Raw genomic sequence first — 22,117 nt, 5'->3', positions numbered from 1 at the left:
GTGCTGTAAAGCCTGGGAACTGCAACTAGTGAGTCCGTGAGCTACAACTGCTGACGCCTGAGCACCCTAGAACCTGTGCTCCACGGCAAGAGAAGCTACTGCATTGTGAAGCCCATGCACTGCAGCTAGAGAGTAGCCCCTGCTCAGTGCAACTTGAGAAAAGCCTGCACAGCAAGTAAGACTCAGCACAGTTTAAATAAATAAATAAATAAAATTATTTTAAAACCACATAGAGTGGTTACTACTACTAAGTCACTTCAGTCGTGCCCGACTCTGTGTGACCTTGTAGACGGCAGGGACATAGACCACTCTTCCGTCCCAGGGATTCTCCAGGCAAGAACACTGGAGTGGGTTGCCATTTCCTTCTCCAGTGCATGAAAGTAAAAAGTGAAAGTGAAGTCGCTCAGTTGTGTCCGACTCTTCAGGACCCCGTGGACTGCAGCCTACCAGGCTCCTCTGTCCCTGAGATTTTCCAGGCAAGAGTGGTTAGGTCAAATAAAATATAAGACCCTACTATATCCTTCCTACAAGAGACTCACTTCAGTTTTAAGGAAACAAACATTCTCAGAGTAAAGTCATGGAAAAGGATCTGTGCCAGTGGAAACCAAAAGAGAGCAGCAGTAGTATCTGTCTGATACTTATGTCAGACAAAGCAGAATTTAATCTGAAAACTGTAACAAAAGACTGTTAGATAATGAAAAGGTCATTAGATAATGATAAAGTGGTCAGTTCCTCAAAAAATGTTACTATTATAAATACATTCACACCCAGCATCAGAGTATATGAATATATTAAGCAGATACTAAAGAGCTGAGGGGAGAAATAGACAACAATACAAAAATGGTAAAGGGTTTCAGTACTATACTTTCATAATGGATAGATCATCCAGATGGGAAATCAAGAAAACAATGGGCTTGAACCCTATATTAGAGCAACCTAACATATACAGAAGAACTATGCAAAAATGATCTTAATGACCCATATAACCACAATGGTGTGATCACTCACCTAGAGCCAGACATCTTGGAGTGTGAAGTCAAGTGGGCCTTGGGAAGCATCACTACAGACAAACCTAGTGGAGGTGAAGGAATTCCAGCTGAACTATTTCAAATCCTAAAGGAAAGTGAAAATGAAAGTCGCTCAGTTGTGTTCTATTCTTTACCACCCCATGGACTTTACAGTCCATGGAATTCTCTAGGCCAGAATACTGGAGTGGGTAGCCTTTCTATTCTCCAAGGATCTTCCCTTCCCAACCCAGGGATCAAACCCAGGTCTCCCACATTGCAGGCAGATTCTTTACCAAATGAGCCACAAAGGAAGCCCTCAAATCCTGAAAGATGATGCTGTGAAAGTGCTGCACTCAATATGCCAGCAAATTTGGAAAACTCAGCAGTGGCCACAGGACTAGAAAAGGTCAGTTTTCGTTCCAATCCCAAAGAAGGGCAATGCCAAAGAATGCTCAAACTACCACACAATTGCATTCATCTCACATGCTAGTAAAGTAATGCTTAAAATTCTTCAAGCTAGGTTTCAACAGTACATGAACCACGAACTTCCAGATGTGCAAGCTAGATTTAGAAAAGGCAGAGGAACCAGAGATCAAATTGCCAACATCTGCTGGATCATAGAAAAAGCAAGAGAGTTCCAGAAAAACATTTATTTCTGCTTTATTGATTATGCCAAAGCCTTTGACTGTGTGGCTCACAACAAATGGTGGAAAATTCTTCGAGAGATGGGAATACCAGACCACCTTACCTGCCTCCTGCAAAAAACACGTATGCAGGTCAAGAAGCAACAGTTAGAACCAGACATGGAACAATGGACTGGTTCAAAATTGGGAAAGGAGTACATCAAAGCTGTCTATTGTCACCCTGCTTGTTTAATTTCTGTGCAGAGTACATCATGCAAAATGCTGGACTGGATGAATCATCAGCTGAAATCAAGATTGGCAGGAGAAATATCAATAACCTCAGATATAAAGATGACACCACCCTTATGGCAGAAAGTGAAGAGGAACTAAAGAGCCTCTTGATGAAGGTGAAAATGGAGAGTGAAAAAAGCGATCTTAAAACTCAGTGTTCAAAAAACAATGATCATGGCATCTGGTCCCATTTCTTCAAGGCAAATAGATGGGGAAACAATGGAAACAGTGATAGACTTTATTTTTGTGGGCTCCAAAATCGTTGCAGATGGTGACTGCAGCGTGAAATTAAAATATGCTTTCTCCTCAGAAGAAAATATATGCCAAAGCTAGACAGCATATTAAAAAGCAAAGCCATTGCCAACAAAGGTTTGTGTTGTCAAAACTATCGTTTTTCTAGTAGTCATGTATGGATGTGAGAGTTGGCCCATCAAAAAGGCTGGATGCCAACGAATTGATGTTGTTGAACTGTGTGGTATTGAGGAAGATTCTTGAGAGTCCCTTGGACTGCAAAGAGATCACATCAGTCAATCCTAAAGGAAGTCAATCCTGAATATTCATTGGAAATATTGTTGCGGAAGTTCCAGTATCTTGGCCAACTGATGCAAAGAGCCGATCATTAGAAAAGACCCTGATTATGGCAAAGATTGAAGGCAGGAGGAGAAGGGATGACAGAAGTTGGGTGGCATCACTGACTCAATGGACGTGAGTTTGAGCAAGCTTTGGGAGATAGTGAAGGACAGGGAAGCCTGACATGCTGCAGTCCATAGGGTCTCAAAGCGTTAGACGCGATTGAGTGACTGAACAACAACATACACAGACTATCCAGTCCAGCAACAGCATAGTACACATCCTTCTCCAGTGAGCAGAAACATTTTCCAGGATACAACTTACTAGAGCTTACAGAGAAGTCTTAGCAAATTTAAGAAGATTGAAATCATACCTTGTATCTTTTCTGACCAGAGTGGAATGAAACTACAAATCAATAATAGGAGAAAAGCTGGAAAAATCACAAATATGTGAATATTCGATATACACTCTTGAACAGTGTGTCAAAGAAGAAATCGAATGGGATATCCAAAAATATCGTGAAACAAATGAAAATGGAAACCTAATATATCAAAACCTGTGGTATGCTACAAAAGCAGATCCAAGAGGGAAGTTTACATCAATAAACACGGTCAGTAAGACAAAAGCAATATATCAAATGAACAAGTTAATTTTTTCTCTCAAGAAATTAGGAAAAGAGCAAACTATCCCCAATGTAGGCAGAAGGAAGGAAATAAAAAGCCAAACAGAAATAAATGATTCAGTGTCCATAAAAACAGTAGAGATGCTTAACAAAACTAAGATGCTCCCTTTTTTTGATAAACAAAATTGAGAAACTTTTAGCTAGATTACCTAATGAAAAGGAGAGAAGATTCAAATAAATAAAGTCAGAAATGAAAGACGAGGCTTTACAACTGAACTACAGACATAGAAAGATCATAAGATACTACTATGAACAATTACATATCAATAAATTGGATAATCTTGGAAATAACGGATAAATTTCTAAAGCATGTATCTTAACATGACTAGATCATGAATACACAGAAAATCTAAACAGGCTAAGAAAATTGAATCAGTAATTTAAAACATCCCAACAAAGAAAAGTTTGTGGAAGAGATGGCTACACAAGTGAATTCTATCCAATCTTTAGCTACACAAATGAGTTCTGTTGCTGCTGCTGCTGCTGCTGCTGTTAAGTTGCTTCAGTCGTGTCCAACTCTGTCCGACCCAATAGGCGCCAGCCCACCAGGCTCCCCTGTCCCTGGGATTCTCCAGGCAAGAACACTGGAGTGGGTTGCCGTTTCCTTCTCCAGTGCGTGAAAGTGAAGTCGCTCAGTCGTATCCAACTGTTTGCGACCCCATGGACTGCAGCCTACCAGGCTCCTCCGTCCAGTGGCAACCTACTCCAGTGCTCTTGCCTGGAGAATCCTTTGGATGGAAGTGAGTTCTAGCCAATCTTTAAAGGAGAATTAATACCTTCTCAAATCTTCCCAAAAACTGAAGAGGAGGGAATGCTTCCAAACTCCTTTTACAAAACTAGCATTACTATTGGAGAAGGCAATGGCACCTCACTCCAGTACTCTTGCCTGGAAAATCCCATGGATGGAGGAGCCTGGTAGGCTGCAGTCCATGGGGTCGCTAAGAGTCGGACATGACTGAGCGACTTCTTTCACTTTTCACTTTCATGCATTGGAGAAGGAAACGGCAACCCACTCCAGTGTTCATGCCTGGAGAATCCCAGGGAAGGGGGAGCCTGATGGGCTGCTGTCTATGGGGTTGCAGAGAGTCAGACACGACTGAAGCGACTTAGCAGCAGCAGCAGCAGCATTACTATCGGAAAAGGCAATGCCCCCCCACTCTAGTACTCTTGCCTGGAAAATCCCATGGATGGAGGAGCCTGGTAGGCTGCAGTCCATGGGGTCATTAAGAGTCGGACACGACTGAGCGACTTCACTTTCACTTTTCACTTTCATGCACTGGAGAAGGAAACGGCAACCGACTCCAGTGTTCTTGCCTGGAGAATCCCAGGGACGGGGGAGCCTGAAGGGCTGCCGTCTATGGGGTCGCACAGAGTCAGACACGACTGAGGTGACTTAGCAGCAGCAGCAACAGCAGCATTACTACAATTCCAACCAGATAAGGACACTCCAAAAAGGAAATAACTTACAATATCACTGAAGAATATTGATGCAAAAATTTGTAATATTCAGTTCAGTTCAGTTCATCAAACTTAATTCAACAATACACTAGAAAATCATAAACCATGACCAAATGGGATTTGCATCAGGGATGCAGGGATGGTTCAACATCCATAAATCAATCAACCTGCTGTGCCACATTAACAGAATGAAGGATGAGAACCATATGATCATCTCAGTAGATGCAGAGAAAGCATTTGACAAAATTCAGTATCTAGTCATGATAAAAAAACTCTGAACAAACTGGGTACAAAGGGAACATACTGCAATGTAATAAAGGTCATATATGACAATTTCACAGCTAGCTTCATACTTAACAGTGAAAAGCCAAATGCTTTGTCTCTGAGATCATTAACAAGACAAGGATGCCTACTCTTGTCACTTTTGTTCAACATAATACTGAAAATTATAGCCAGAGGAGGGCAAGAAAATGCAGTAAAATGCATCTACATGGAAAAGAAAGAAGTAAAATTGTTCCTATTTACAGATAACTTATTATAGAAAATCCTAAAGACTCTAACAAAAAACTATTGAACTAGTAAATAAATCTACTGAAGTTCAAGATACAAACATCAGTGTACAAAAATCAGTTATGATTTTACAGTCTAAGAACGAGCTATCAGAGAAAGAAATTAAGAAAACAATTTACAGTTGCATCAAAAACAATATAAAATACCTAGGAATAAATTTAACTAAGAAAGCAAAACTTGTACACAAAAAACCATTGACATTGATGAAAAAAATTGAAAAAGACACAATGTTGTTAAAATGTCCATGCTGTCCAATGCAATCTTCAGATTCAGTGCAATCCCTATCAAGATTCCAGTGGCTTTTTTTTCATAGAAAGAGGTCCACACAAATGTTAAAATTTTAAGATTTGTGTGGACCTGCAAAAGACAAAGATAGACAAAGCAATCTTGAGAAAGAATGAAACTGGAGGCATCACGTTTCCTGACTTCAAATTATATTGTCAGCTATAGTAATCCAAACAATATGGTATTGGCATAAAAATGGACATATAGATCAGTGGAACAGAATGGAGAACCCAGATATAACCCACACATGTATGGGCTGTTAACACAAAAGTATCAAAAATATATAATGGAGAAAGGATAGTCTCTTCCTTAAAACTGGTAAAGTCCACTTATAAAAGAATGAAACTAGATCACTGTTTTACTTTGTACACAAAAATCAACTCAAAACCTAAAACTCAAAACCTCAAAAAAGAAAAAAAAAAAAAAAAAACACCTCCTGGAAGAAAAGTATAAGGAGTATTGGTCTTACACATTTTTCGGGTCTGATATCAAAAGCAAAGGCAGCAAATGCAAAAAAGTAAGTAAGAAGGACTACACCAAACTAAAATGCTTCACCACAGCAATGAAAACCATAAACAAAATAAAAAGGCAATTTATAGAATGGGAAAAAATATTTACAAATCATAGATAGAATAAGGGATTAATATCCAAGTTAAAGAACTCTTACAACTCAATAGCAAAATGCCCATAAACAATCTGATTTCAAAATTAAGCAGAGGAACTGAACAAATGTTTTTCCAAAGAAGACATACAAATGGCCAATAGGTACATGAAAACGATAACTTTCGGTTAATGGTGTTAGATTCATGATCTCCGAAGAAGAGGATTTAACTTCAGGACCAGGGACCAGGCTTGATCACTCAAGAGCTTTTGTATAGCAGAGTTATATTGAAGTGAAAAGAAGCTTCTGACACAGACATCAGAAGCGGGCTGGAGAGTGACCCCCTTGCTAGCTTTAGCAAGCTGTTTTATGTCTGTTAGAAAGCTATGAATCAGATAAGAGAGACACCTCAAGTTTCACCAGGCCCTCCTCCCACAGTATGCATTTTTGAGATTGAATGGCACAAGGTATGTCATCTCCCAACCGTAAAATAATTGATGTGAATACTGGTTTGTTGAGCTATTATCAGCCAAAAGTTAGTCTTCAGTTCAGTTCAGTCCAGTCGCTGAGTCTTGTCCGACTCTTTGCGACCCCGTGAATTGCAGCACGCCAGGCCTCCCTGTCCATCACCAACTCCCGGAGGTCACTAGGTGAAACTATTTTGAAGAAAGGCAAATTCCAAAGCAAATACATAGTTTCATTAACATAGCTTAAGAAAAACATTTCCCTAAGAAAAATGCAATGGTTAGCTCAAGGTTTGAGACAAGTTAGGTTCAGGTGGAACCAGTTGTCTTGGCAACACAGAATTCTACAAGAAAAAATGTGACACTTGTAGTTTGTTTCCTCTTGGAGTTTAAGGGAGAGATAAAAAACGTCTGACCCTTGCAGCCTGTTTCCTCCATTTGGAGACCCCTGGCCTTCCTGCCTGTTACCTCTCAGAAAGATGCACAATATCATTAGTCATCAGGGAAATCCATATCAAAACCACAGTGAGATTCACCTCACACCTGTTAGAATGACCCATAAAAAATAAGCAAGAAGTACTGGCGAGGATGTGGAGAGAAGGGCACCCTTGTGCCCTCTGTACTCTACTTGTTGATGCATCCATCAGTAGACACTTGATTTGCCTCTACATTTTAGCTGTTGTTAATAATGCTGCTATGAGCAAGAGTGTGCAGATTTCATTTCAAGACCTTGCTGTCAATGCTACCGCATGTTTTTGTTTGCTTTCTATTACTATATGTTTATTAAGATAGTTTATTGACTCATTCTTGGCATTAAGTTTCTTTCCCCTTCTTTGCTTTCATCACACTATTCCTTACTCCACCCTCCCGTCCTTGCTCCACTCCCCAAGCCCTCCAGTAGGATACTGCTCCTCTGTTGTGGCCCTGATGCCAACACGTAACTTGTGCCTCCATCTCAGGCCAACTGTCCAAGTAGATGTGTGCTTAGTTCTGTAGATCACTTAACTTTGGGAGTGGCCACCTTTTTCTGTACAAGGCCAGATGGTGAACATTTTAGGCTTTGTGGGCCTTGTGGCCTCTGTTGCAGCTGCTTGCCTCTGCCATCATGGTAGAAAGTAGCCACAGAGCTGACTAACTGTGTGGACGTGGTTGTGATCCAGTAAGATGTTATTTACAAAAACAGGTGAAGGGCTGCCTTGGGCCTTCAGCCATAGTCTGTTGACTCCTGACTTAAGTCAAAGAGCTTCTGTATGCTTTTTGTTTAATCTTGGCTCAAAAGGTAGCAAGGTGAAGTGCAGCCCAGGAAGAGAGGAGAAAGGGTATCCCTCCGATTTTCTGTCAGACACTCTCTTTTGTAAAAGAACTGTTTAATTTGTACTCTGGTGTAATACTAAGAGTGGAATAAAAGATGAGTTGGCCTCATGGTGCAGGATTGTCCCTGCCCCTTTCTTTCAGGCATGGCAGCCCGTTCCCCTCTTGCCGTAGGCCCACCCATTGTCTCAGGCTGACTCCAGGCTATCTCTTTCTTCTTGGAGCTTCCCACTCCTCTGGTTTCCACCTCTCTGTGCAGCTATTTGGAGCCTCTCAATTTAATATCCAGTTCTGTATTATAGTGGGGCTTCCCAGGTGGCTCAGAGGTTAAAGCATCTGCCTGCAGTGCTAGAAATCTGGGTTTGACCCCTGTGTCTCGAAGATCCCCTGGAGAAGGAAATGGCAACCCACTCCAGTATTCTTGCCTGGAGAATGCCGTGGACGGAGGAGCCTGGTGGGCTACAGTCCACGGGGTCACAAAGAGTCGGACATGACTGAGCGACATCACTTTCACTTTCTGTATTATAGTATCCGTGTGGTTTCTTCAAATATGTTGCTTATTTTTCTCAACTACACTGCTGGGTCTCCTTGGGGACCAGGGACACAAAGTGCTGTAAGGGGAAGATGGAAGTTTTGACCTCTCCATGGCTTCACCTCTTGTTAGCTTTGTGGCTTTGGGTTAAATGCTCATCATTTCTGTGGCTTGGTTTCCTTATCTGTGAAATGATTATTGGAAATAATCCTGTATATATGTGGGTTTTGTGTGTCCTCCCTGTAGGATGTTCCTATTCTCTGAGTGCCTTTGGCATGGACAGTAGCAAATTGAAAGACCAATCCCATGATTTAGAAAAAGCCCAGGTTTCCCAATTCAAATTATATACAGGGAACTAAGAAACACTATTACCAGCTTTAGAAGGTGAAGCAGAACTAAAGAGCCTCTTGATGAAGGTGAAAGAGAAGAGTGAAAAAGCTGGGTTAAAACTGAACATTCAAAAAATAAGATCAGGGAGGGGCCATGGGTAAACCTATGGCTGTTTCATGTTGGTGTTTGGTAGAAACCAATGCAATACCATAAAGCAATTATCCTTCAAATTAATTAAAAGAAACAAAAGACAAAAAATAAGATCATGGCATCCAGTCCTATCACTTCTTGGCAAACAGAAGGGGAAATAGTGGAAGCAGTGACAGATTTTATTTTCTTGGCCTCCAAAATCACTGAGGAAGGTGACTGCAACCATGAAATTAAAAGATGTTTGCTCCATGAAAGGAAAGCTGTGACAAACCTAGACCCCATATTAAAAAGCAGAGACATTACTTGGCCAACAAACGTCTGTATAGTCAAAGGTATAGTTTTTCCAGTGATCATATGCGGATGTGAGAGTTGGACCATAAAGCAGGCTGAGTGCCGAAGAATGGATGCTTCAAATTGTGCTGTGGAGAAGGCTCTTGAGAGTCCCTTGGACTGCAAGGAGATCAAAACAGTCAATCCTAAAGGAAATCAACCCTGAATATTTATTGGAAGGACTGATGCTGAAGCTGAAGCTCCAGTAGTTTGGGCACCTGATGCAAAGAGCCAGCTCACTGGAAAAGACCCTGATGCTGGGAAGGGTTGAAGGCAAAAGGAAAGGTGGGCAGCAGAGGATGAGATGGTTAGATAACATCGCTGCCTCAGTGGACATGAATTTGAGCCAACTCCAGGAAATAGTGAAGGACAGGGAAGCCTGGCATGTTGCAGTCCATGGGGTTGCAAAGAGTTAGACACAACTTAGCAACTGAAAAACTACAAATTACCAGCCTTAAAATTATAGATGTTTTATGAGGAATGTTTTTTCTTGCATTAAAGAAGTAATGTGATCACAGTTTTAAAGTAATCACCCAGATTCTTTCTATTATAATTCAATTTCTGTTAGCTTTTGATTTTTTTCTTATTTGTGTACTTTCTCAATTTAATTCATTTTAATGTAAGTGTTTTGATCATAAATTACTTATAATTATTTTAACAACTTTCATATCCTACTTAACATAGTGTTTTTGGACTGTTTACTTTTAAAAATATGGAAGCAATATTTTAATTTTTGGTCAATCATAAAACATTTTTCTATCCTGGTATATTTCATATCTACTGAAATAATATCATGGTATGACTTAAGAGTATCATTATATATTGGCTGTGCTTGGAATTGGTATGAAAATTCTGTTTGCATTGAAATAGCAACTTCAATAAATTCCTAATCCTTCTACACTTAAAAACTAATTTAAAAATAAAATGTGACTATAAAGAAAAGGTAGCTTTAGTAACACCTGCAATGAGAAGAAACAGGTCAGATAGTTTGATTTAATCATTTCTTATTTTAAAATTGAAGGTCCATTTTAGCTTCTTATCTTCTGAAAGAAAAGCTCAACATCTTGGGCAAGTTGGGGTGTCTGCTAAGCTGTGCGGGTTCTGTCGTGCTGATTATCCATTCCCCGAAATCTGAGAGTGTGACTACTCAGGCTGAGTTGGAGGAGAAGCTGACCAATCCAGGTAACTCAGGCCTCACTGCCAGAGAGCTTGCTGCCTCCACTGTGGCTCTCCCCAGGGGAGCTGTACCCTCTGCCCTGCCCTGCTGTGTGATCTGTCCTCCAGGCCCTTGGTTACTCTTTGCTCACCACTGTCCACAGCAGTCCCCTGGGGCTGCCCTGCTGACCTGGCCCCTTTGCTGCCTCTTGGGACTGGATCTTGCACATTGACATTGCCTCCCTCTCCATAGCACAACGGGCGCCAATTCTGCGGCTCTCCCACATGTTTTTTCCCTTAGGACACCATGTGCCCAGGCCTCGGTTCCTCCTTCTGTTGTGAAGCTCTCTGAGGGCCAAGGCCTGATTTAATTCATCCTTAGAGACCCTATAGAGCTCTGTATGTGTTTTTTGTTTGTTCTTTCGTATATATTTTTTACCTAGTTTCTCTTTCATTCCTTTTTTGATAACTGCAATCAGCACCCTCCCGCCCCCCAGCCCCATCCCCATGAGACTGAAAAGACGAAACTCCTGCACACTCAATGGTAGTTGCTCAGTTATGTTCTACTCTTTGTGACCCCATGGACTGTAGCCCATGAAGCTTCTCTGTTCATGGGATTCTCCAGGCAAGATTACTGGAGGAGGTAGCCATTCCTTCTGCAGTGGCTCTTCCCAACCCAGGGATTGAACGAGGTCTCCTGCGTTGCAGACAGATTCTTTACCAGCTGAACCACCAGGAAAATCTGCTGCACATTGAGGCTCAGCTGCTTTTTCTGATTTTTTCACAAACACAGCCCGTGCTTTTGCAGTATTTTATAATACGTTTGTGCACACTGCGCTCTCTGCCCTTCACTACCTCTTCCCCTGTTTATAGGTCAGGCTCCCAGACAGCTTTCAGCTGTAGTGTCTTCCTGAATCCTCTCTTGCAGCAGACCTCCAAGGTCCTTTTCTTTACCCTTGGGGAAGAGGGGACTCCCACCACCTGTTTGCTGGTACAGATGTCCAGGCTGTACCCAGCCCTCTCAGGCCCAGGGCCTAGCACCCACTTTACAATCTGGGAATGAAATTCATGGCAAATACAACTTCCACGTACATATAAATAGCAGTCAACATAATGCCCTAAGAATAATACTTTGGAATAAAATAGAATGTTCAGGTGTAGCCACAGGAATAGATACGTTAAAGCCAGCAGGCCCTACAGCATATGTGGAGTTGCTGACAATCCGGCAGGTGCAAAACAGATGATGTGAAGGTGTTGTCTTATTGACTCACTTGGGATTTTGCCATCATTGATGGGATCTTCTTCTTTTATTATTTTTCTTTGGCTGGACCACACAGCTTGCAGGATCTCAGTTCCCTGACCTGGGGTTAAACCCTGACTCTGTCGGTGAAAGCCTGGAATCCTAGTTACCTGGCCACAAGGGAACTCCCAGCAGTGGGATCTTCTGAAATGGAAAATAACTCTTGAAGTACTGAAAAATTCAATATATATTAAATGCTTGCCAAATTACTTTGTTTTATACATAAAACAGGTTCTAGGCTCTGATTATTATACACATTTTTCAGTTACCTGTCCAAGGTGACATTCAGAAGTTGTGAGGAGAATCTGATGATTTTTTGTTGTGTGAAATTCTGTACACACCTGAGGACCTGAGGCCTCTGCGTGCAGCCCTCAGTCCCTGCCACAGCCAGAGACACCCCACGGTTTTCCTTCATGTTCTTTAAGACCCCACATGACTCTCTCCCTGCCCTCCCCCAACAGGAGTACTCTGCCTAGGGTTTGTTGAATTGACCATCTTGTGGACTAGCTTAAAAAAAATTCTTGAGACTTCCCAGGCAGTGCAGTGGTTGGGACTCCATGTTTCCACTGCAGGCAGCATGGGTCTGATCCCTGCTGGGATAGTTCGGCGTGCCATGCTGTGTGCGCAAAAAAGAAAAAGAAAAAAATCTCACAGTGTATATGTTGACTTTTAATGTTATAAAATATTACTAATAGAAGACTTATTTACTGACTTGTAATATGTAGGAGCTATGAATTTTTTAATGGTGAAAATAGTGATGGGAAAACATTTTTGTGGAATGAGCTCAGTGGGTCTGGTTAAGCACACCTGGAGCAGTAGAGTGTGCTGGTGGTGAGGGCAGGGGCAGGTGGTGGGGCGTATGATGGGGGCTGTTCTGCTAGCCCCCCCGGTCACTGTGTGCCCCCTCTTTTCCAGTGTTTGTGGGCTATCTGTGCATTGTGCTGCTCATGCTGCTGCTGCTCATCTTCTGGATCGCACCGGCCCATGGGCCCACCAACATCATGGTCTACATCAGCATCTGCTCCTTGCTGGGGAGTTTCACCGTGCCTTCCACCAAGGGCATTGGGCTGGCTGCCCAAGACATCTTCCACAACAACCCATCTAGTCAGCGGGCCCTCTGCCTGTGCCTGGTGCTCCTGGCCGTGCTTGGCTGCAGTATCATCGTCCAGTTCAGGTACATCAACAAGGCCCTCGAGTGCTTCGACTCCTCTGTGTTTGGGGCCATCTACTACGTGGTGTTCACCACACTGGTCTTGCTGGCCTCAGCCATCCTCTTCCGGGAGTGGAGCAACGTGGGTCTGGTGGACTTCTTGGGCATGGCCTGTGGGTTCACCACTGTCTCCGTTGGAATTGTCCTTATACAGGTGTTCAAAGAGTTCAACTTCAACCTGGGGGAGATGAACAAATCTAATGTGAAAACGGACTAGGATGTGACAAGGAATTGTATGGCTTGAGGAACAGAAAGAAGATACGGTTTCTGGTCCTAATTTGATGTGAAGTAGAAGAGTAAATTTACACAAGTAAATTGCTTGCGTTGGAGTTGCTTATATGTGATGAATAGGCTGGTGGAGAATGGGGATGCATTGCTTAGCACAGGAGTGTGGACTCAGCCTTCTGTTCTCTGAAGTTGCTCAATGGTTGCCTGAGTGTCATCTCTCTCTGATGAGAGGAGTCTTATGTTCATTGCCATTAACCTGGAAGCTTTGATGAAGACTCTTTGCTTTTAAAACACGATCATTATTTAAATAGAACGGGCCTATTCTGGTTAGTGTTTGCAGGGGAACAGATATTCTCATTTAGAAGCGTACTTTGGAAATGGGAGAAGGTGTTGTCTTGAAGTCTGACTCTACAGTAAATGTGTCTTTAGTCTTGTTATTTTGCATTAAGCATGTATAACATTCAGGTGTTCCATCCAAATCAGAGGTATATACATTTAATTATTTTTAATCCTCTGATGTGTTGACTCTCCTACCCCTGACTCCTAGACATTTTAATTGGAAACAGAGAGAGAAAAGTGAATGGATACTATATGCTGTTCCATTTGCAGGATGATTTTCAGTAGCTCAAATCAATTTCAGTGCCTTTATCACTTGAACTATTCACTTAATTTGACTATTACTGTGTGTATGTTCTCTTAGATTAGAATAATGCAACTTCCATGATTATTCTTTAGTATTTCACTGTTCAAACTATAAATGTTCAAAGCAGTTATAAATTATAGTATATTATTTATTGGAAGAGAATCAAGATGAAAGACACATTAGAGGAAATTGACCCTTTCAGCATGTGTTATAATCCAATGAAAGACAATTGACTAAGTAGCATGAGGTATTTTATTTGTATTCAGTCTAACATAACTGGGATCCAGTATTAAATTTACCCATGTTCTCATTCAGCAAGCATTGTGTCCACTAAGAAGAAATTATTTAGGCCGTTAAATGAGATAGTAACTGTTCAGTGGCACATATGAGTTCAGGAACAAGTTAAAGGACACAATTAAGCTTAAGTTTTCTTTTTTCTTTTTTGCTACAAATTGGAACACATAGTTTTAAAAAAAATTTCTAGCAAAAATGAAAACAGTTTAACCGTCTCCCTGTTGTTTGAGATGACAAAGCACTCTGCAGTCCCTGACCCAATCTCTTATTAAACTTCTGAAATGCAAAATAGCCATTAATTAGCCCTGGGATTTCTTTGGAGGGAATGATGCTGAAGCTGAAACTCCAGTACTTTGGCCACCTCATGCAAAGAGTTGACTCATTGGAAAAGACCCTGATGCTGGGAGGGATTGGGGGCAGGAGGAGAAGGGGACGACAGAGGGTGAGATGGCTGGATGGCATCACTGTTTCGATGGACTTGAGTCTGAGTGAACTCTGGGAGTTGGTGATGGACAGGAGGCCTGGCGTGCTGCGATTCATGGGGTCGCAAAGAGTCGGACACGACTGAGTGACTGAACTGAACTGATCCCAGCATTTGGATCAAAAGAGGTCACTTGCCTGTCTATAGTAACCTTCCATGTGTATGAAATAGTCACAAAGCACAGAGTGATGCAAATATTCATCAGGATACCTGTGTACTTCATCTGCAGTATTGTTCCCCCATCCCACCCTGCGAGACAGGTGGGATTTCCCTGCCAGGGATGGAAATGGCGCCTGCAGTGGAAGTGCAGTCTTAACCACTGGACCACCAGGAGAGTCCTCAGGGCAGTGTTTTGTCTAAATGGCTTAGGGAACTAAGCCAAGTTGAAAGATGGGATTGAGTAAAGTGATGGGATTGACTTGGTGAAGTAGAACATGGAATTTAATAATACCCAGTTAAAATTACTAAGGAATGTCAATAGAAAAAAATGTATTTTTTTTTTTTAGATAAAAAGAACATTTCTAAAGACCTAAGGGATAGTCCCCTAAAGTGTTGAATAAAGAGGCTAAATAAAACACCCTTATGAATTAAAAGTACATTGGATGATCATGAGTTGTCAGTGAGCTGTGAACTAACAGCAGCAAGGTTATTTTAAAATTTTTCTAAATCTTATAGTAACTGATAGTTAATAAATGCTCAGAAATCCATTACTCTTTTTATCAACTCTTGAAGGTTTGTTTTTTATCATCAGTATTTTTAGGAATACAGGCCTTAATTTATTGAACTGAATTTTCTAAAAATGTAGGTGTATAAATATACTTTTGAGCATAAAAATAGTTTCCTAGGTAAGGTGTTGAGATATTCAAAAAATACATGTGGCTATACAAGTATCATAAGAAAGTTCATGGAAATTAACTTTTTTTTTGGTTGCAGTTTACATGTGAAGCTTAGTTTATTTAATTCAATCTATTGATGTTCCTGATTGCAGTTAAATCTGTGGTTATTCCATAGATACTTACAGGTGATATTTTCTGGATTATCTCCCTATGATTTTTTTTTTTTTTTAGTAAAGTAAAAACTCAAAGTATAAACAACTTGTCGTCTCTTGAAGGTGATAAGCCCCAGAATAGTTAGACTCTTCCACATTTGTATCTGTTTAGCAGATTACTTTGGTGGGATGCACAGCTTTTCTTGCAGTGGAATGCAATTCATATCACCCATTGTATTCCAAGTGTGACTGTAGCCTGGAAGTAACTGACATGACCAGCAGTCTAACAGCCTACTTTTCAAGTCTGACATAGAGCATATAACTTCTGACTTACAGTATTTTACAAATCTGTGTTTTTATAATTTATTTGGAATTTAAAAAAATAAAAGCTTTAAAGAGAAAGGCCCAGAACGGGGATAGGTCTTACAGTGATCTTTCCAAAAGCAAACATTTTCATTATTATGCTATTCTCTGGGTTTTATCTTTGATAAAACTAAGGAAAAAACTGTCCACTTATTTTCAAGCCTCCTGTAAAATCGTATGTTTGTGATCAAAACTTGCACATTTACCTGGATAGATACCTAAATAGGTCATGTCTCTCCTCTCATACTTGGACAATGCCTTGCTTTCTCCTCTGAATCTTTGCATTTAAAAAGATTGCTTCCTGTTCTGCTCAGTGGTCAAGTGTAGGGCCTATTAAGGATTCTAACCCAAATCCAGCACCGAGATCACCCTGAGTATTTTGCTGTTCTATAGGACTGCTCCACCTCTGCAGAGAAGAATCTGGAGAGGAAGGGCAGTCTCCCTGCTGCCACATGGGGAGCAAGAACTCCCCACAGGTGGGTCTTCAGGGGGTATCATCACTCAGATGTTATTATGGTCTTTTCACATTAGAAAGTTAGTGAAATACACTTTGCTGCTCTTGGTTCAGCGATAAGAAATATTCTTTCAAGTCCTACTTTTCAAGCCAGTTTGTTATCTGCAGTTTTATTTCCAGAAGTTGATTCTAGGTGTAGTCAATAGATTGGTCTTTGGGTTTCTCATCTGATAGAGGAAAGTACTATTGAAGTAGGCAGTCACCTCTCATCTTCCTTCTTCATTGACCTCTCAGCTCTTTGCAAATACTGTGCTCACTTCTAGAGGCCAGTTCCTAGACATCTGTAAAGTGCTTGAGATGCACTGTCTGTGGGCGTGGATGAGTCCACAGAGACTGAGGTGTTTGTGGTCACAGGCTATTGTCGGGCTGCCTAATTCTTTTTGGGAGATGATACCTCTTTTTTGAGCTTCTCAACTAACCCAGAAGAGCAATCTGCAGAGCTCTGCCCATCACTCTTCTTTGATGCCTACTTGATCCTGACTTAGAATTCCTGGGACTGAGTAGGAACCTGCAAAGAGAAGAAGCTTTAGTTTAGATCTGTTCATGACTGACCAGTTGGCTCCAGTGGTCTGATGAAGTTGTCCTTACTGTGTCTGACACCATGGAAATAGTTCACCCATCAAGCAGGATTTGATGGAATCTTGGTGTTCTACCTTCTCAGGGACCAAAAATGTAACATAACTCCTTAGCATTGACCTTCCTCTCAAAGACATGTCTGTGTTATTAATAGTTTTTCATATGTTTTATTCATCATAGCTAGAGGTCTGTTAGTTTGAGTTGGGAAGAGAAAGACCAGCTTACACCAGTCACACCATAAAACAGTTTATCATATAAAATACCTCAACTTTCTGTATTCCTCACCTCCGCCTCAGAGTTGTACTGGTGATGAATTTTGAGGGTCTATCCTTTGGCTTATAAGTGAGTTTTCACATCTGGCCAGATTCTTATACCTCCATCATATACTTGAATAGATTAAGAAATATAGGAATGGGAACAAGAATTTGGCCCAATTTCACAACTCATTTATTTTCATACATATTTCTCACATGCTGTTAAATGCAACAAAAGAATTATATTTTAAAAAAAGTGTAACTTTCCGTTACATCAAAAAATACTGTCTAGTGAAAAGTTGAGACTCAGTACAATGATCATGCAAATAAACATCTATTTCAAATGTACCCAATATGATAAAACGCATAGATAGTCTAGGCCCCAGAGCATGAGCCGGGAGGATTTATTTGTTCTTTTCTCTATTTTCCTCTGAATTGTGCAACTGTAGGTGAGTCACTTAACCTTTCTGTGCCTCAGTTTCTCTACCTCTAAAGGGTGGGATGGGTCCCCATATCTGTGTAAGAGTGCTTGCATGTTTAGCATATGTTGGTCACCTCAGACCAGAGCGTATGTACAGGACTCCTTGGGAGTGATGGACTGGGCATCCTGTCTGCTCAGGACCATGCAACTTCGAGCACTGAGTAAGCAAAGGAAGCACTGGGTGTAAAGCTTGCATGATTCAATGAAGCTTTAATTTTCCTTTATTTCTTTGTTTTAAAAAGAAGGGTTTTATATATTCTGTTGTAAAATATGGAAACTAAGCAAGGACTTTAAAGAGCTGCACTGAGAGATCACATTCTGATGGTGTGATGAGCTTCTTTGACATTCCACGAAGGTATACGTTCTGCAAAAGAATCAATGACCTGTAAACCAGATGAATTCTGTTGTGTTGACTTTGTAATGGGTGATGCTGAACTTCCTGCTTCCGAGCAGCTCAATACTAACCATGAACTACCTGACACCAGGTGCATGTCAGGAACTCCCAGACCACTAGTGCCAAGGGTCACACTGAAAAGCGCAGAATCTCTTTATTTGTCAGACCATAATAATTTGCCCCCAACCCCAGCCTCATGTCAGTGTTTTTACACTTTGGAAGAATTTAAGAGTACTGTTTTTCAGTAGAATTCCTGAGTGTTTTTGCCTCTTTAAATAACTTTCTTGTAAAATGGAATATAATTGTGAAAGAGGAATAAAACTAGATAAAAAATGTAAAATGTTGGTTGGTTGCATAAAATTTTTTTCATGTAAATGTATCAGGAGAGCTTCCAATTAGCACACACACATATTTGTCAATGACTAATACTTGCTTATATTCTGCTTTATAGAAGTAGTCATAGCATGTTGTAATTGCCTTATGTAAATAAAAGGCTATTTATTAAGTTTTCCAATAATATTTATTAATATGTATGTGTTTTAAAATAAAATAACTTATTTCTAGCTGAACACTCGTTGCTTTTTTGCCCTTTACATGAGAAGTTTGTGTGGTCTCAGGTTTCATATCCTCTTAATTTCTCAATCAGATGTTTCCCATTTTCTTCATAGAAACAAATAGCCCAGGTCTCCATCAGGATGTAGAAAATGTCCACTCATGCATATCTTAGGACGCAAATCTATGATGTGTGAAGGAATTCACCACCCAGTGACCATCTTCTGATACAATGAAATGATGTATTAAAACCATTTGTATTTTAATATGTTAATGTCTTTTACATGTTTTTGAGGTATATAACATTTTAAATACATTGAAAATTAGAGAATCATAACACATTTTAATACTCTGTCATCAAAAATCTTGTCACTAATCTTTATTAGTGTCCTGAAGTAATTTTATGGAATGAAAAAAAATATTTGAGCAAAACACTTTTCCTTAGGCTCTATCCAAAACGATTTAATTACTCATGTTTTGATCATAATATATCTGTACAGAAATCAGGAAAAAACACTTTAAGAAACCACCAAATGGATAACCCTTTCTACATAGGTTTTTGGGATGAAATGTGTAAGTGCCAAATTCTTCAAAAACTTGCCTGGGTTGGTTACTATTACAAAACTGTTAGTTGTAGCTGGTAGCCAAGCATACTACTGTTGAACCTGAGCTCTCTATCTGATTCTGAGGAGTACAGAAAATCAGATGTGCTCCCCAGTTTCCACTTCCTCTGTTGATGAGTTATATCCCTGTCAGTTGACCTTTAGACATCATATGCCAGCATCTTTGATGTAATATTAATCACACCATATTTTTAACCTCGTATCATAGGTGGTTTCAAAAAGATTTTTTGTTTTGGAAAGCTGAGGCACAGTCAAGAAATAGAGAAATAAACAGATACCTGTATCTATATTAGCAGTTCAAAGCAAAAAGGTATTAATTCCAGCTGAAGAGATTTGTAAGTGTGGGGTTTGGAATTGTGCCATGGCAAGCAGGATAGGAGAGATGCCAATCAAGTAACAAACACAACAGATCCATGTAAAATAATTGAGATAACGGGCTGGAAGGTGGAGGAAGTTCAAATTAAGTTGTCTTTATAAAATGGAATCATTTTGGGTGAGGATGTCTGGAGGGACCCAGTGTTCTTCCCCTATTTTGGCATGTTTATTCACTTGCTTTTCTATTGCTGCTCTAACAAATTACCACAAACCTTGTGGTTTACAACTAGACAAACTTACTATCTTATAGTTTTGAGGGTCAGAAGTCCAACACAAGTTTAACTGGGCTCAAGTCAAGATGTTGGCAGGATTACATTATAGAGGCACTTGAGGAGACCTATTCTCTGCCTTTTGCAGTTTCCAGAGACCATGCACATTCTTTGACTTGTTTCCCTTTCTCCATCTTCAAAGCCAACAATGTTACGTTTCTCTTCTTCCACTGTCATATCTCATTCTTTGACTCTGATACCCCTGCCTCCCTCTTACAAGGACCCTTGTGATTATTTTGGGCCCACCTGGACAATCCAGGACTATCTTAAGATGCTTAACTTAATCATACTCACAAGGTTCTGAGGATGAGGACTGTAGATATCTTTGTAGATATCTTTGTAGATATCTATCCCCACCTGATCCACTCAACATTTCATCAAGTGAAGCAACTGTTAAAAGCCAACATCGGATGGCAACCCACTCCAGTATTCTTGCCTGGGAAATCCCATGGACACAGGAGCACGGTGGGCTACAGTCCATGGGGTTGCAAAAGAGTCGAACATGACTTAGCAACCGAGCACACACACGGATGTGTACAAGTTTTGAAGGATTCTGTGGTTATTTCTTCACAGTGTCACATACTCATTGAAATAATTAAATATAAAAAAAAGCCAACATCTGGCTTTTAATAAATATCCTAGTTTTCTATCCAAAAATTCACTTCAAGTTATTACTTTTTCAGAGAGCTCTCCCCTCTTCCTCCAACAAATGTATTAGAAAATGCCTACTACATATGTCAGTTACCTATGGCCTTGAGTAAACTAATATTAATTGAAAAATGTATGTAATAATAAACTATTAAAATGCTAGAGAATGTCATTATTTACTTTTCAGCGTAAAGGGTAAAATTACTAATGGGGGTTGAGCTAAATTTAAAAGATTACCTGAAATGGTACTCTCATGTTTCTGGCTGACATCTATGGTAACAAAACCGAAACGCAGGCGAGTAATTGAAGGATAATTTATATATGAGAAGTAATTTTGGTCTACTAATTCATGATTTTTAAAAAAATATTACTTAATAAATCTTGCCTATACTTCTATAACAATGACAAAAGTAGATTTTAATAGTTTTATTGAGGTATGATTGACATGCAATAAACTTCACATATATGAAATACACAACTTGGTATGTTTTAATACATATGTCATATGATGAAAGCATCACCACGAGCAAAACAGTGAACACAGCTATCACTCTCAAAGTTTCCTTTTACCCCATTGTAATCTGTCTGCCTTCCTTGCCCCCTCTACTGCCAACCACTCATCTGCTTTCTATTGCTATATATTACCATCCAGTTCCTGGAATTTTATATGAATGTAATAATCTATATATACTCTCTCTTTTGTCTGGCTTCTTTCACTTATCAGAATTACTTTGACATGCCACCATATTATAGCATGTGTCAACAGTTCATTCCCTTTTATTGCTCAGTAGTATTCCATTACATGGACATACCATAGTTGTTTATCCATTCATCTATTGACAGATGTTTAGATTGTTTCTATTTTTTTATTATAAATAAAAGTGTTATTGAATGTTCATTTATATTCACATTACACACATTTACATTATATCTTTTAATGGTATATGCTTTCATTTCTCTTGGTTAAAATTACCTAGAAGTTGAACAACTGGATCATTGGATCATGTGTTTAATTTTTTAAGAAATTGCCTAAGTGTTTTATAAGGAGGTTGTACCATTTTACAACCCTACTAGCAGTATATGAAAACACATTCAACTTTTTTTTTTTTCACATTCAACTTTTAAAAGTTTAAAAATATCTCATGATCAATGCTTGAACACTTCCGGTATATAAGATGTAGATCATCAGGTGCTGAAGAAGGTATCTGGGCATTTAAGGAGCTTGTATCACATTAGCAGGGAATATTACATATACTTATAAAAATAATACACCGTGCAGACATAAGTGTCAGGTGTGTGGTGAGTTCAGATAATGAATTTGAGCTGAGTCTGTGAGCTACAGTGATGAGAGAGAGATGACTAGATGAGGCAGGATTTAGTTGGTAAGATTACAATACTGGCAGAAAAAAGGCACGAGCAAATTTGTTAGGTCAACATAGTTTCAAAGCGTTTTTGCTCATACGAACTAGCCACTGCTTCCATTACAGCCACTTGCCTCCTAGAGGTACCTGTTGGAATTTATGTTATTGCTACATACCTATTCATGTCAAAAAGAGTGGCTTAAT

At 40.0% G+C, this 22,117-nt stretch overlaps 1 protein-coding gene across 1 annotated transcript in view; it reads left to right on the top strand.

Moving 5' to 3' along the window:
- NIPA1 (NIPA magnesium transporter 1) overlaps positions 1-18,654 on the top strand; it is a 56,253-nt gene extending 37,599 nt beyond the window's left edge. The window contains exons 4-5 of the mRNA XM_040227905.1: positions 10,226-10,386; positions 12,575-18,654. Of these exons, the coding sequence (XP_040083839.1) occupies positions 10,226-10,386; positions 12,575-13,086 (673 nt within the window). The 3' untranslated portion in view covers positions 13,087-18,654. The remainder of the gene's footprint in view (positions 1-10,225; positions 10,387-12,574) is intronic.
- The last annotated feature ends 3,463 nt before the right edge of the window (positions 18,655-22,117 follow it).

The sequence above is a fragment of the Oryx dammah genome, unplaced genomic scaffold (genome assembly GCF_014754425.2).
Source record: "Oryx dammah isolate SB20612 unplaced genomic scaffold, SCBI_Odam_1.1 HiC_scaffold_27, whole genome shotgun sequence".
Classification (NCBI taxonomy): domain Eukaryota; kingdom Metazoa; phylum Chordata; class Mammalia; order Artiodactyla; family Bovidae; genus Oryx; species Oryx dammah.
The sequence above is the reverse complement of the archived record's forward strand: the minus strand, read 5'-3'. Positions and strand labels throughout refer to the sequence as shown.